A 15,081-nucleotide genomic window follows, 5' to 3' on the forward strand; every position below is an offset into this window, starting at 1 on the left:
TAAGTACTACTTGTTTAATTCCCACCTCTGGTTTTGTGCCACATATAAGGCGGGTTCTGGGGGTCCTAATGTTCCAATGTATGGTGGAAATGTCTTTATTTATGTAAAGGAAAAAAAAGAGGAAAATAATTGAGTATAATCCATATGCTAATGGTTATTCTGCATTGTTTATGAATGTGTGTTCTGTTCACCAGTAGATTTTCAGCAAATGTGAATGTTATCAACTGCAGTGTATTTTATCCAGGAAAGTAACCTCTTTTAATGTGTTCATGCTATTTCATATTATTAATACATTTTCTTTAATAGCTCGTTTTTTTATAGCTATTATACAGAGATATGTTAACTTTATTAATTAGGAATAACGTTTGTTTATCAGAAAAAGAAAACTATTATTTCATTCTGCATAGGTTGATACCATAAATCAGTAAAGCAATTCAGTGTACATCATGTTAATAGTACAAAGCAGGGTAAAGCGCCTTTTAGTATTAGTAGAAACATATAAACATTGACACTGAGAAGAAAGAAACATTATCTGCATAACTAGTGCATAGATCTGATACCTGAAAGCTGTTTTTAAACTTTATTTATTTTTACATTGAAATACAGTAATTACATTTGACATAATTTGACATTCATCAAAGACTTTAATGCTCAACATGAAAACATTCATGACAGATATTCATTCATTCGTCAAATGCATAGCAAAGTGTCAAGAAGGCGACTAAATATTTAGAAAAATGTAAAAATATCTTTGAAAAGTTCTTAGATAAAACTGGGACAGCTTCTGTAAGATGTCCTTCAACAAGAACATCTAAGTTTCTTTGGTGGTATGGCTAGATTTCTGGGTCTGAACAGAAAAGGCTACAGTTGGAATAAAGTGTCAGATGTAAATCCTAGGCAGCTTTCTTCGCAGAGTTCAAGGACATGAGAATACTCGGCTTCTCCTCTATGATGCGCACCAGCAAGTTGTCGATGTACAGCTCCAGCTCTGATATCTTCTTGTCTCCATCTGAAAGCTTGTTTTCCTGTTTGAGCACCAGAGAGATGAGTTCCTCCCGAGTAAGCTGGGAATAGGGCCCTTTCAGACTGGGGGCATCGACCTGTGAGAGTGGATCAAACATACGTATATATTCAAATCATACAGAACCGTCTGATGAAACAAGATATACATTCTTTCATTCAGAGACTTTCCTTTGTTCATTCGAAGAACTATATACTTTTTGGATCCTACCAACCTTTGTTTTCTCCTGATCTTCACATGTGATTCTTGAGGATTTGGTATCTCTTTCCCCTTGAACGACTGAAACCGACTGCTGTTCCAGAGGATTAAGGGGTTTCACAGGTTGAAGCCTGCAATGACAACATAAGAAACAAAGATGTAGGCACTGGCTGATGAAAGTGAAATGAAATAGAGTATGCGTGCAAGTATAAGTCAGTTATAAAGCTTCATCCATTTTTTTATTTAGGAATCACTAAATAAAACAGAATATGATGTTTATATTAATGCTGACATCTCATTGATCCACAGTAACCTCATCAGATACAACCGGCTAATGAAACAAATATGAATGAGTGTGAATGATGAATCCTAGAAAAACTCTGCATTAGAAATGCGAAGGGTGATGAATCTTTTTCTTATGAAAGACACAATATTCCGAGCTAGCGGTGTGTGATGTATAATATACTCTCACCTGCGCAAAGGAACAGGAGCTCCGCCTTTCTTCCCGCCTGCCTCCTCTCCAGCAATCTGCACTGTGGCAGGCTGAGAATCTCGAAGGGGAGCCTCCTGGACGTGGAGGCTTTTTTTTGCTTCTGATTTGGGGTCAGATGCATGGGTCACATTATCAGTCGCACCTGTAACATGTTCTCCTTCTTCGTTTTGGTTTATTAAAGGGCTCATTGTGGCAGCTTTCCTTGCAGAAGGTAGAGGAGCGCGGGCTTTTGAGGGTTTGATTTTTGTTTGAGAGGCATCATCTTTATCTGCAGCTTGTGATGCTACTGAAGGCTTTTGTCCCGATCCAGTTCCACTAGAGGGCGCTGCTTCATCTTCTGGTGCAATATCCTCTTCGTCGTCTTCAAATGGATTCAAGCCATAAGCGATTGGGACTTGTTTTGCCACGGAGAGACATTTATGGGAAATGCTGCCATCGGAAGTCAGGGTTATCTTGGGTTTAGATGATGGCTCTTCTTCCACAGAAAGAGGTTTAAGCGGCGCAGGACGTTTACTGTGTTTGGCTTCATTTGATGTTTCTTTGGTGGCACTACTTTGTGTCAAGCTCTGGGTGTTCTTTGCGTCTGTGGAAGGCCTACTAATAGGAGCAATCATTTGCACCGAGCGCTGAGGGAGAACACTGACGGTTTTGATGTCTTTGTCTGAACTCTTCTTGGTAATCTGTGGTAGTTGTTGTGCAGAGCCATCCTTCTGACTCTCGTCTTGATTCCTTCCTGGAGGCTGAGGAGCCAGCCGCCTCTCCCGCTGAGCACTAATAGGATCCTTTTCATCTGTAGAAATAGACTTGCTTCCCACCAATGGTGCAGTAGATTGAACCCTGGAAACAAGACACAGATAACTTTTTCAATTACATGGGGCACCGTTGGGGTGACTTTCTAATATGGTGAAAAGGAGATTAACGTTATTATATCTATTACAAACTTGTGATGCAGAAATTAGAGGAATAAACAAAAGAGGACACATTGTTCATATGAAGAAGCAGTGTTTAGTAGAAGCAATGCAATGTAGTAAGATGTGGTTGTTTATTAAAAAGGAGAAAGAAACTCCCAAATACCAAGCAAATCACATCCTGTAATCCCTTGATAATTAATTCAGTGATGATGACCCATTGTATTCAAGTAGTTTTAGCTCCCTGTTCATGCGTCAGCTGCTCAAATGAGGTAAGACTGTTCAATGATTAATCTCTCAGGTTGAAACATAAACTACCTAACACACATGTATGCATCTGCACGCTCATACCAACGCTAACACACACAAGCAAGCACAAAGCTATGCAATGTTCATGAGGGTGTTAGGTTGCGTTTAAAAGAGAAGTGCTGAGAGGAGCTGCTGTTCTGACTGAATACAAACAGAAGATAAACTGCAACAACACTTCTGCACATGTAAATTACTTCATATCATTTTCATCAGGTCATATTCAAAATTCAAACTTCCCTCTTCTGTTCCTTGTTTTGTTATCTATAACTAACACAGGTTAAAGGAGACCTGTTATGCTCATAATTGTATGTTGTGACTCTACTGTGACTGTGGATCCGTTTTTAGGCTAAAGATCTTAAAGAAGACATTTTCAGGTTCATTGTATGTAGTGTCTCTCCTGTGACGTGTCTCCATGCTTTAATGTTCAAAAAGCTCTTTATTTCTCTCATACTGCCTGTGCTGCAGCACCTCTTTTCACCCTCTGTCTGCTCTGATTGGTCAATCGCTTAGGGATGTCCCGCCCCTTAGCCTATTACGTACAATGTGTTGGAGCGCTAGCCAATAGAACCGTGAGTGTTTCTGATGTAAACAAAGCAATCGAGGCGTTTCAGGGGAGGGAAAAGGATTTTGGAATGTTAGCCCTCGCAGACCATTTCCATGCACAACAAATACCTAAATACAAACACTACAGGAAAGGGAAAACCCCAAAGAACAAAACTTAACCAAACCCTGAATCACCCACAACCTTCCCCGTTTCTCATAAGTGAATTTCGAACCAGGTTTGAACAATTGATGGAGTGTAAGAACATTTTAATTGCAGTGTGTAAATCTAACCTCTGCTGGATGGCGGACATCTTGTCTGCGCTGCCGTCTGCTCCAGCCGGCGAGTCTGGGTCCTCTTCAAGGGGAATAGTTGCACATTTCTCATCAAACGGATTGGAAGACACTTCTGCAGGGGTCTCCACAGCCGCTTTGTGTTTGCTTTGAGATGCATCCTTCTTCTTTGGTTTTTCTGCTTTCCGTGTTGCCTTCTCTTCCTCTAGCTTCCTGGCCTGCTCTTCTCCTCTCTCTCTCTCCTCCCTCCTAATCCTCTCCTCCTCTCTTTTAACTTTCTCCTCTTCCTCAATCCGTTTAGTCTCTCGTCTCATTTCCTCCTCTAACAGTCTTTCTTCCTTTTCCTTCTTAGCTCTCTCTACTTGTCTCTTCTCGTCCTCTTTCCTAAACTTTTCTTCTTCCTCAATCCTCCTCATTTCTTCTTCTTCTAGTTTCCTCTTTTCCTCTGCCAACTGCTTGCGCTCTTCCTTTTTCTTCCTCATCTCTTCTTCCATTCTTATCCTTTCCTCCTCCTCCTCCTCCTCCCATTTCCTTTTCTCTTCTGCCTCAATCCTTCTTCTTTCTTCCTCTTGTCTCAGTGTTTCCTTTTCCCTCCTAGTTTCCTCCTCTTCTGTCTTCATTCTTTCCTCTTCCTCCCTTTGCCTCTTTTCTTGTTCCTCACGCTCCTCTTGTTGTCTTCTCACCATCTCCTCTGTCTCTCCTCGTCTCCTCTCTTCCTCAGCCTCCTCCCTCCTAATCCTCTCCTCCTCTTTAATGCTTCTCTCTTCCTCCACTCTTCTCTTCTCTGCTGATCGAAACTGTTCTTCTCTCCTTGCGCTCTCCTCTCGTCTCCTCATCTCTTCCTGAGTCCTTTCCTCCTCCATCCTTATTCTGTCCTCTTCCTCTCTTTGCCTCTCTTCCTGTTCCTCACGTCTCCTCTTGTTCTCATGCTCTTCCTCTCGTTTCCTCTGTTCTTCCTCAGCCCTCTCCCTCCTCATCCTTTTCTCTTCCTCCTTTCTGAATCCCTCCTCTTCAATCTGTCTTTCTTCTTCCAGTCTCCTCTTCTCCTCTGCTAACTCATCCTCTTGTCTCCTCGCTCTCTCCTCTTCTTCTCCTCGTCTCCTCTCCTCCTCAACCCTTTTCTCCTCTTCCTCCTTTCTAACTTTCTCTTCTGCAATCCTTTCTTGTTCTTCCAGTCTCCTCTTTTCCTCCGCTAATCTTTCCCTCTCCTCTTCCGCTCTTCGTCCCCTCTCCTCCTCAACCCTTTTCTCCTCTTCCTCCTTTCTAACTTTCTCTTCTTCAATCCTTTCTTGTTCCTCTCGTCTCGTCTTTACCTTCACTAATCTTTCCCTCTCCTCTTCCTCTCCTCGTCTCCTTTCCTCCTGAACCCTTGTCTCCTCTTCCTCCTTTCTAACTTTCTCTTCTGCAATCCTTTCTTGTTCCTCTCGTCTCCTCTTTACCTCCGCTAATCTTTCCCTCTCCTCTTCCTCTTGTCGCCTCCTCTCTTCCTGGGCTCTTTCTTCCTCCTCCCTCCTAACCCCATCCTCCTTTTTAACCCTCTCTTCTTCTCTCCTATTTTCTTCCTCTAGTCTCTTCTCCTCTGCCAACCTCTCAAGCTCTTCTTCCTGCTTCCTAACCCTTTGTTCTTCCTCTTGTTCCCTACTCCTCTCTTTCTCCATCTTAATCCTTTCTTCTTCTCTTTGTTCCTCCACATCCTCCTCCATGTGTTCTACTTCCTCCTCTTCCTCCTCTGCCCATGGTGAATACTGCCTCACGGCTCTCAGTGAATCCACAGATGGAGGAGAGTTTTCGAGGACATCCTCCATGGAGCCGTTTCCTGAGCTGGTCAGACTGAAGTTGGATCCGATGCGAGAGGACCGGGGGGGCGGCTCTTCACGGTAAACATGGCTGCCATTGATGCAGAGGTTACTCTGTTCTGCAGCAGCTTGTTTCTGATGACCGGAGTCTTTGCTGTCTGAGCTGCCTGAGCGCTTATGTATCATGAACTTGAACTTCTTTTTACCTGGAAGGAGGTGAAAAGTTAACGGAGAACATAAATTAACACTAGAACCGCCAAGAGGGTTATTTTAACCCCCCTGCATTTTTAAATACATGTACAGTAACCCTGTTCAAATAAAACCCACGACAGAACTTATGAAGTTTCTACACATGGAGAAAATAAAGTGTACTTTGGGTGGCTTTTTTAACGTACATGGAAAGTTTGAAACGCTTCCCTAACCGATTTATCATTTTTTATTTATTTTTTTAGACTGAATTAAAAACACAGATTTAACACCTGTCACCTGTCAACCATCACTAACATTTATCTCGACCTTGTTATGCGATTTTGTTGTTGATTTGTTTTAGTTTTTTGTGCTGTGATTTCAACCATTTGTTTGTCTTTAATGTTAAATGTGGTATTTAATCTTGTCTTATTCTGTATGGGGGGGGGGGGGGGGAAATAAAGTTCATGACATTCATGACTTTTCCTAAAAATATATTTATCATCTATAGGTACATTTTGAGGGATGTGGGATGAAGAGAAAAGAAAATATACTGTAATATTTATTTTTAGAACTGCCAAAGGTTATACAATTTGAATAATGTAGTTAATCTACAATAACTATAGTTTAAATGTATTTAGTATGTTTTTATTTGTAGAAGGCCCCCATTTATTGTAAAATGTATCTGTTAGTATATAAACTGAAGCAATTTCTAAATCAACCACATTAACGGAGTTTAAATAAATGTTTTGTTGTGTTATATGAAATGATGAAAATTAACAAACTAAATGATAAAAAAAATGACATCGCTGAGCACTGACGCCGTTGCGATAAGGGGTCAAAATGACCCTGCTTGGCAGTTCTAAGGGTAATGAATATTGGCGGTTCTATTGTTATACAAAGGTGATGGAGTAAATAAAGAAAAACTGTTGCTCCTCACCTTCAGAGGAATCCACGTTCAGCCCAGACGACTGGCTGCCGCTCAGCGAGGAGTTCTTGGCGGGCAGAATAGACATGGACTGAGACATGTTCCTCTGCAGGTTGGACTTGGTAGAAAACAAAGACTTAATCTTGTGTTTCTTCTTTTTATCGTCCTTTCCCGCAGTCCCCTCAACTTTCCCCTCCTCCTCGCTGTCGGTCAGGACTTGACTGAAGGACGGCAGCATGTTAGACGCAGCGTCAGATTCCTTTTTCTTGCTGCGTACTTTGTCCTTGAACTTGCCCAGACGAGATTTGGATTTGCCGGCAGCGGAGATGTCGAACATGCTGGCCGTCATGTTGTTCCTCGTGAACTGGATGTCCACCAGAACCTCTCCTCTGTCTTTATCTGCCTTACCAGTTTTATCCAGCAACTTGAACCATCTGTGTAAGAGAGGACACAGTTTTTAATTGTAATGCTTTTTAAAACACAAAATGTCAAATGTTTTAAATTGGGCGACCTAATTTAAAAAGTGAAAGAAAACTATTCTATGTTTTATTCTGGATGTTCTTATCTTCGTCTTTGAGGTTAAACAAATTCTAATAGTTGGGAAAAACTGTTTTAGGCTACCTGGTGCAGAGGAGATAAGTCCAGTATTGACTCTACATCACATAATTACATATTAAGCGGCTAACAATAAGCGCAATAAACCATAAAGATCCAAACTTAAACTGCTGACATATTTCTTCAAACAAGTAAATATCACTGTAAGTGCTTGTAAGTAACACTCTTTAGTACTTTTTTTTTAGTTGTTGTGATTATTCGGCGTAAGCGAAACAGGTGGCGCTTCAGTTTGCGACGACAGATAGTAGATTCTCCGCTGTCCTGATATCAGTGGGAGGCTCATTCCACCATTTGGGAGCCAGGATAGCGAAAAGGCTTGTTTGTTGAGGTGTACCTGATTCCACTTCGTAGTGAGAGACTAGCAAGCCGATTGGCAGATGCAGAGCGAAGTGCACGTGCTGGAGTATGGTTTGACCATGTCTTAGATGTAGGATTGACCAGATCCCTTTACAGCATGGTAGGCCAGTACAAGTGTCTGAAAGCTCATTCTGGCAGCCGGTGAGGGGAGCGAAGGGGAGGTGTATTGTGGGAGAACTTGGGGAGGTTGCTGCTTTTTGAATTAGCTGTAGAGGTTGGTTGGATTTGCAAGTAGACCGGCCAGGAGGGAGTTATAGTAGTCATTTTAGATTTATTTTCTACTTACTACAAAAGGATGAAAGCTTAGTGTAATTTAGCTGAACAAATAACCTAGACTCTCTGCAAAACTTTCAAAATCTAAATGTGCATTAACATTCACTTTACAAACGTAATGCTTCAAAAACAAACTGCAGTAACAAGATGCCACGGAGGAAACATGTTTTGTTGGAGCATTTTTTGCACACAGGCTGTTATTCACCATAATGTAATCTGAATGGATATATTTTTCATCCTTGCAGCTTCTTTGTGGAAACTTTGATCAATCCAGTAGCAAACTGAGAGTGACTCAGCAGTGACTCTAATGTTTTCGCAAGGTCTTTGAGGCAAACTGACCAAATAATAATAATGTTCCGCCTTTGGCATCCATTCGTGGGGGGAGGTAATGAATGCTTTTATTGTGTTTACTATTTTTGCACCAATAGGCAACCTTTATAAACTTTTTCCGCCAAAGTCTCACAGAAGCAAATCATAAGTATTACTTTAGGATCAGATTGATAATAAAGGGTAAATGTATTACTTAGCAGGATCTCCGATTGTTACACTCTATGCCTTGAAGATATGCGTAATAATCGACCTTCTGCATTTTCCGCACTTTTTCAGACATCTAACCCTGAAGACAATCAGTAGACCAGTCGGCTCCTTATAAGAGGGAGTTTTTATCCAACAAGCTTAATCTCCACTCCTCAAAAAGCTAAAACTATTCAGGGTTCCTCTGGAAAAATCGACTACAAACCTCATAACCACCTTTGCAATGCCCAACACATTTTGATGTAGCTTGACAATAAAATACTATTCAAGGAACCCAACAGAAACATACATTTGAAGCTCAAAATAGCAACTCAAAATGTAATTATTGTAATAACATGAAGAAAAAAATAACTGAGTAAACTTCCACTGAGACCAGGTTGAGTCAACTTCTGCATCTGTGTCACGGTCCAAAGGGGTCTCAGAAAAAGCAGAATACTTTAAAAGAACACGGAAAGGAGCAGTCAGCATAAAAAGTGCCAATCAGGCAGAAATCTGAGGTCAGCTCACCGCTGAACAAACAACTCGAACTGAAATTTGGATTCCTGGGGAAATGAGGAAATGAGGAAGGGGGCCGTGGGTGCAATCGGTGTGTGTGTGTGTGTGTGTGTGTGTGTGTGTGTGTGTGTGTGTGTGTGGTGTGTGTGTGTGTGTGTGTGTGTGTGTGTGTGTGTGTGTGTGTGTGTGTGTGTGTATAGCATTCTTTTGTGAGGCTTCATAACTGTCCTTCCTTGCTGTGTCAAGCAAAAAAGGAAGTTACTTGAATCAGAAAAAACATTACATAACATTGTGTACGTCTTAAAGTTGAATTTCTTTATATGTGGCATAAACTGTAACCACCCCCCCCCCCCCTCCCGCTCATTACATAACATCCCTCCCTGTCTTCCTCTCGCTGGTACTGAATGAGATATAATGTTTTGATTCACACTCCTCCTCCTCCTCCTCCTCTGCTTCATTGTTGCACAAACATAAGGAGGGAAATGTGTTTTCCTGGAAGTTGTTAAATGGGTGAGACTGCTGTCACAGCACCTCCGCCTCCTCCTGTTGATGAGTAGTAGAGCTTGACATTATACATATTGCACTATAGAAACCCTCCATTGGCTGATGTGCATCCTTTAAACAAAAGGGCTAGATAAATATTGCATGTTTTTACCATTCAAATGTGGACAGGGTTTGTTGTTTGTTGTCGTACACATTAATATATTTATGTGGTAGAAGGTTATGAAAAATAATATTTCATCCAAGGCATCCAAACATCCTTTTGAATAGGTTAGTTGTCAAAGAAGAACAGTTATACAATAAACCCAATATGGCTTCAAAACAAACATTATAAAAGGATGTATGATGCTTCACAGCAATGTGTACTGGAAGAGCTGGCAGTCAATGTTATTTTTGATAGAGCTTCAGACAAAATGAAGATAAATAAATGAGGACTTTAAAACTGCATTAAATCACAAGATAATTTGAAAAAACAACAAAAGAAACCAACAGAAAATGCTGACTGGTGTGGCTAAAACACTGAGTAGAATTGGGTGATTATTCTCACTGGATTATTGATTACAAACAAAGTTAGTGACCTGGAAAAAATATTGATTATAGCCTAAAGGACTTTGCTGAAAAGTTGAGTTTCAAAGCTTTTTCTTGACCATGGTATCTGATCTGAAGCTATTTAAAATAGCCAGGAATTAAACTAAGCTGATATTTCACCCACATTTTAGCTTCACCTCAGGTAACACCTTAATCCCCTTATATCCATATCAAGAGCTCATACATTTTTTTTATTATCTACAAATCCATGTCAAATGTAAAAACTCCAGCTCTTTCAAACTCACACTTGAATCTTCAAAGTGTCATAGAGAGCTGAGAGGAGTCTGGTAAAGTTTTTAATGAGCAACCCCTTTTACAAGAGTCATGTAATCCATTGTTAATTAAAATATTGATTATAGTGCATTCTCGTCATTTCACCCCACAAACGAGCCTCTCTTGTATCGATAATTCTGGATAACCGGTAATTAGAAAACAAACAACTGTGTGCGATTTAATAGTATAACACATAGTATTTGTAAACCTGTATCATAGAAAAGGGATGAACCTTTTGAAAAATATAAAATAGTAGTTTGTTTGCATAAGTTTTCCTTTTTTATAAAAAAATACAATAAAATTATCATGGTTGGATTTTTTCCGTAAAAATCCAACACAAAGATTTTTTCCTAAAGCTTTATAGAATTGGATTTGTAGGCGTTGCAATCTTTGCTGCACCACAATACTTAATGTAATACTGAATTGCATTTTGACAAACTATTTAGATATAAGTTATTTGTATGCCTAGTATAGCACAATATCAATGTATTGTACAAGTACAGTAGAGGGCAAAATTATAAGTATAAACATAGTATATGATTTATGCAAGTAACGATATATAGCAAAGCACAATGTATGGTATAAGCATATATCAATTGTGTATCATACTTTCAATGAACTACGACAGCCTGGAGCATACTAAACTATTCTAACACAACAGTAAGAAGTCCTACAGTTACTACACTTTAACGTGAGGTGTGTTTACAACCCTGACCTTTGAACAACTACTGCTGCTGCTGCTGCTGCTGCTGCTTTAGCCGGCACATGCCACACACAAATACATCCCTTTAGGAAATAATGAAGAGAAGAAGTAGCTAGTTCAGTTCAAACAAAAGGGAAGTTGCAAAAGTGTTGGGGCGTTAACTGGCTGGGGTAGTAAGTGTGTGCAGGGAAAGAATAAAACTGTGAAAGTGTCTTCACTTAACAGTGCCTGGAGGATGAAGAAGATAACGCCTTTAAACTCAGAGATCTGTCCGTGAACCCTGTGAAGAGAAGAAAGTGTTCTTCTCTGCTGTACAGACACAAACACGAGGATAACTCATGACTAAACATTTTGTAAAATGTATTCTACTTTCTGCACACACACATCCTTCCTTGTGAAGCTGCTGATAAGACAATGTGTGGCTCAGGCCTTATCACTGGGCACAGCTGTGTGAGTGGGAGGAGAGCTGAGTGAGTAAAACAACTCGGGAGTGATAATGTTCAAGGACTAAAACTGTCCAGGGCTTATTGTTGGCAGTTGACGTTCATTACTGCTCATATTTTGTACAGCGTACAGGTGCCCGATTGAAGTCATTGAACCAAAATGAAGGACTGTGCAAAGAAACTTGCAAATATTCCATAATCCATCTGTACACATCCAAGAGAAAGCCAGGAAAGATGGACTGTTAAGCAGCAAAATGCTGTACACACTCTGAGACATGCATACTACAGATTCTTACACCAATTCTTCAATAAGGAGTCTCAATTTACTGTGTTTTTAACAACTTCCATGCTTCACAGCGCATTTGCTCTCAGGCCTGACAGAAGATTGTTGTATTAGAAGCAAAACTATACACTTAGTTAATTCTAGAAGATCATTTAAGATGTCAGAATAAGAAAGGCACAAACAAAAAAACTTTAAACAAAAAAACAATACATACTTCTACTACTCCCTGAAGTTATTTCAAGACATTTTCTCATGTCCTTCTTGACTGCCTAAATGTTTCTGAAGACTTTTGAGTTACATCTGTAGTGCCTTCTTTAAGAAAGCAACACATGAAACTTGGTGGAAAAACAGCTTTGGCTAAATTCCGCACACACCATGTACCTTAAACAGTGGAGCTGTTGTGCAGGCAGCTTATGTTTGTCAGTCTGAGGTCAGCAGTACAGACACAGAGGTGTTGCTCAGAAAAACTGACCTCGCTAGAATGTGTCTGTTGCCATCCCTGTTTGCTTTTCATAGATAAAAACAGTCAGGAATGCGAGGCTGAAGCTGGATTTAAACCTTTGAGTCAAGGTGCACTCACACAGCTCACAGAAGGCTACTGAAAGATCAACAGAAAACATGTTGAGCATTTACACAACACCAGCTAAAACATGATTTCCTCAGAAAACTATATTTGATTATTTGACTGACACAGTGCCAAATAGAGCAGATGTGATGGACACACTACAAAACCATGCACGATTAAGCATGCATCGTACAGCCAGGTGAGGTTCAGCTGACGAGTTGGACACAAGCCAGGCCGAAAGCAGAACGATATGCAAAGGGCCTTGTGTGACCAAAAGCATTTTAAAATCACAGCTCACTACATGCTCTAAGGTCTGATTTAACTATGGATATATTTTTTCTGTTCTATAAAAGGTTTATGAAAAAGGTTGTTTGTCATAATGATTGGACAGGTAATCGATATTGTTTTATGCTGTACAAAACATGAGCAGTAATGAACGTCAACTGCCACATTACAATTCATCCAATGACCCAATACATCAAACAGAGCTGACAGACCTCAATAACAAACAACCCTGGAGACTGTGTGTGTGTGAGATTGTGTGTGTGTAGGATTTTATATAATACTGGTCACACGGCGGGGGACTAACATTCTCAGAAACAGCTTAGGGCAACAAAACATTTCCCACTCGTACTAAACTAAAGACATGGCTGAAAGTATTTCTAATTTCATCAAGGATACCTTGAATTGAAACGTTAAATGTTTTCTTTGAGAGACTGAAGAGCCTATTGTTTACAACGTCATGCTTTGAAGAGCATGCAGGTAACCATTAGTGAGTCCTTACAATATCAGCAGCGAGGCCTGTAAACACTGGGTGGCTAATTGCTTCATGTTCCTCGCTCCGTGTGAATGCAGCGTTATGAAAATGTGAACGCTTGATGTTTTGAACTTAGCAATTACAGAAACGTGCTTCATTGGGCAAAGTGGGGTGGAGTCTGGGTCTTCTTTTAAAGTTCAGTCAATGAAAGAGTGAATCCTCTGACTTGAATCTTTCGTCTGAGTAAGTAATGCTGATTGGCATCCATGAAGGCTGCTGCCGAGTGCCGAGGTAACAAATCCCTTAAGCTGCACCGGAGCGAGTAAGGAACATTCATGAATCAAAGGCACCAAAGTGGGCTTGTGTAGTGATGCGTGTGCGTGTGCGTGTGTGTGTGTGTGTGTAATACCTCAGTGGAAATACATATAAATATCTCAGAGGGAACTCACTTCCAAAGAGTCTTAATACATGCACAAATTAAGTCAAATATATGCATATGGCAACCCTAATCTACAGTTTTCACAGATGCTGAATAATTAATTTGTTAGATTATAGAAACCTTGGTTTGTAATTATTAAAGGATTTAATAAGGATTATGAATTTTTGTCCTTCAAGAACACAAAGCTGATATATGACTGACAGAACCGACAACCAGGGGGTGTCCCCATGTGGGCAGCTTAAAATGAAAGTCTTCATTTAACCCCCCATGATTTCCCACATTTACATGCAGCAAAAAAAAGTAACATATGCCCAAAAAAAGTCTTGTCTTTATATGTAGTGGATTGGGAATGGCTTTTTAATGTTTGAAAAAAACTTCTACATTAGGATTTATTTTGAAAAGTTTTGGGCACACTATGGCAGAAGTTGTCACTCCACAACAAAACACCCAACTGTCATGTGTGTAAGTGCTAGGTATGTTGTTTGAATACATGTGGATGTATCAGGTGTCTGTTATTGTGTATGTGTAGTGTACAGTAGACTGCATTTATGAAAGGATTTGCAAACTGTGGAAACACATTTCTTGAAAAGGACAACAAAAAACTATTTTAACCACCAGGTTATTCCGCCAGGGGACAGGTCAGTGATACCTACTTAAAATGAGTTAATGATATTTGTTCATAGAGGACTTTTGACAAGTTGATTGACAGAAAATGTTTCTGCGACTGGTTCCAGTTTCTTTAATTTAGATTATTTGTGGTTTTCTAAACTTTCAAATAAGGGCATTCTTGGTCTGTCTGACATCTTGGGAGGGGAACTTTGACAATTATTCTACATGAATCATAAAATAACAACTACAAAGTAAAACAATAGTTGGTTTCAGAACCAGGCTTTGTCAATCAGGCATCAGTTCATTTATATTTCCATATTATATACCTATTAAATAATGACCCTGTAACTCCCTGCAGTGTGTGCACTCACTCGGTCTTGCTGCGGGTCTTGTCCTCGCTGAGCTCCAGCAGGTTGATGACCGCCTGTCCCAGCAGTTTGTCCGGCCCCACCAGGGCCCGGTGCAGGACGTGGACATGCAGCGTGCCGCGCTCCGGTCCTCCTCGGCCGGGCGGCAGAAGGTCGAAGGCCGCCTCCTCCTTCCACACCGGGGCAACGCTCTTCTCCACCACCGAGGTTTGGAACTTCTCCTTGCCCACTTGCATGATAGCGTACGCATCGTTGGTGCCGTGTTTCCCCTTTATCCGGAGGCCTCTGGATTGGAGTACCGTTACCTGGACGCTTGTGGGATACCACTGCAGATCCGCCAGAGACATGCTGAGAACTGGATCGCACAGAATTTAACTCCAAGACGCAGTGAAGTCTCTCATGGGTTCACTGTGAGACTGCACTGAAGCGACTGGAGAAAAAGTTTTTTCCCGTGAGCTCCGGTGATTTTGAGGAAACAGCTGATAGGGCGTGGTTACACCGAGAGGGGTCCTTGGTGGAGACGAGACACTCCTCCAGATTAGCAGATTACATGCAAATCTGCATGGCACATTCACTCTACAACAATGTTTTACAACAGGCCACAC

At 40.7% G+C, this 15,081-nt stretch overlaps 1 protein-coding gene across 1 annotated transcript; it reads right to left on the reverse strand.

Annotated features, from left to right (window-relative positions):
* Nucleotides 1-567: 567 nt before the first annotated feature.
* On the reverse strand, nucleotides 568-14,965 carry LOC307024751 (uncharacterized protein). The gene is made up of 6 exons (XM_079659135.1): nucleotides 14,480-14,965; nucleotides 6,686-7,107; nucleotides 3,764-5,765; nucleotides 1,692-2,549; nucleotides 1,236-1,350; nucleotides 568-1,100 (listed from the first exon to the last, which is right to left on the reverse strand). The coding sequence occupies exons 1-6, from the start codon at nucleotides 14,821-14,823 to the stop codon at nucleotides 894-896; spliced, it is 3,948 nt and encodes a 1,315-aa protein (XP_079515261.1). The 5' UTR covers nucleotides 14,824-14,965; the 3' UTR covers nucleotides 568-893.
* Nucleotides 14,966-15,081: the final 116 nt, after the last annotated feature.

This window comes from Notothenia rossii (assembly GCF_949606895.1).
Source record: "Notothenia rossii genome assembly, chromosome: 11".
Taxonomy (NCBI): domain Eukaryota; kingdom Metazoa; phylum Chordata; class Actinopteri; order Perciformes; family Nototheniidae; genus Notothenia; species Notothenia rossii.

What these genes read in the sequence shown, in the direction of transcription:
- LOC307024751 (XM_079659135.1), bottom strand. Translation starts at nt 14,823, where the DNA reads ATGTCTCTGGCGGATCTGCAGTGGTATCCCACAAGCGTCCAGGTAACG. An exon ending in GAACGTGGATTCCTCTGAAG is followed by an intron (nt 5,766 to 6,685) that starts GTGAGGAGCAAC and finishes ACCTCCTTCCAG; the next exon opens with GTAAAAAGAAGTTCAAGTTC. An exon ending in AAGATCAGGAGAAAACAAAG is followed by an intron (nt 1,101 to 1,235) that starts GTTGGTAGGATC and finishes CCACTCTCACAG; the next exon opens with GTCGATGCCCCCAGTCTGAA.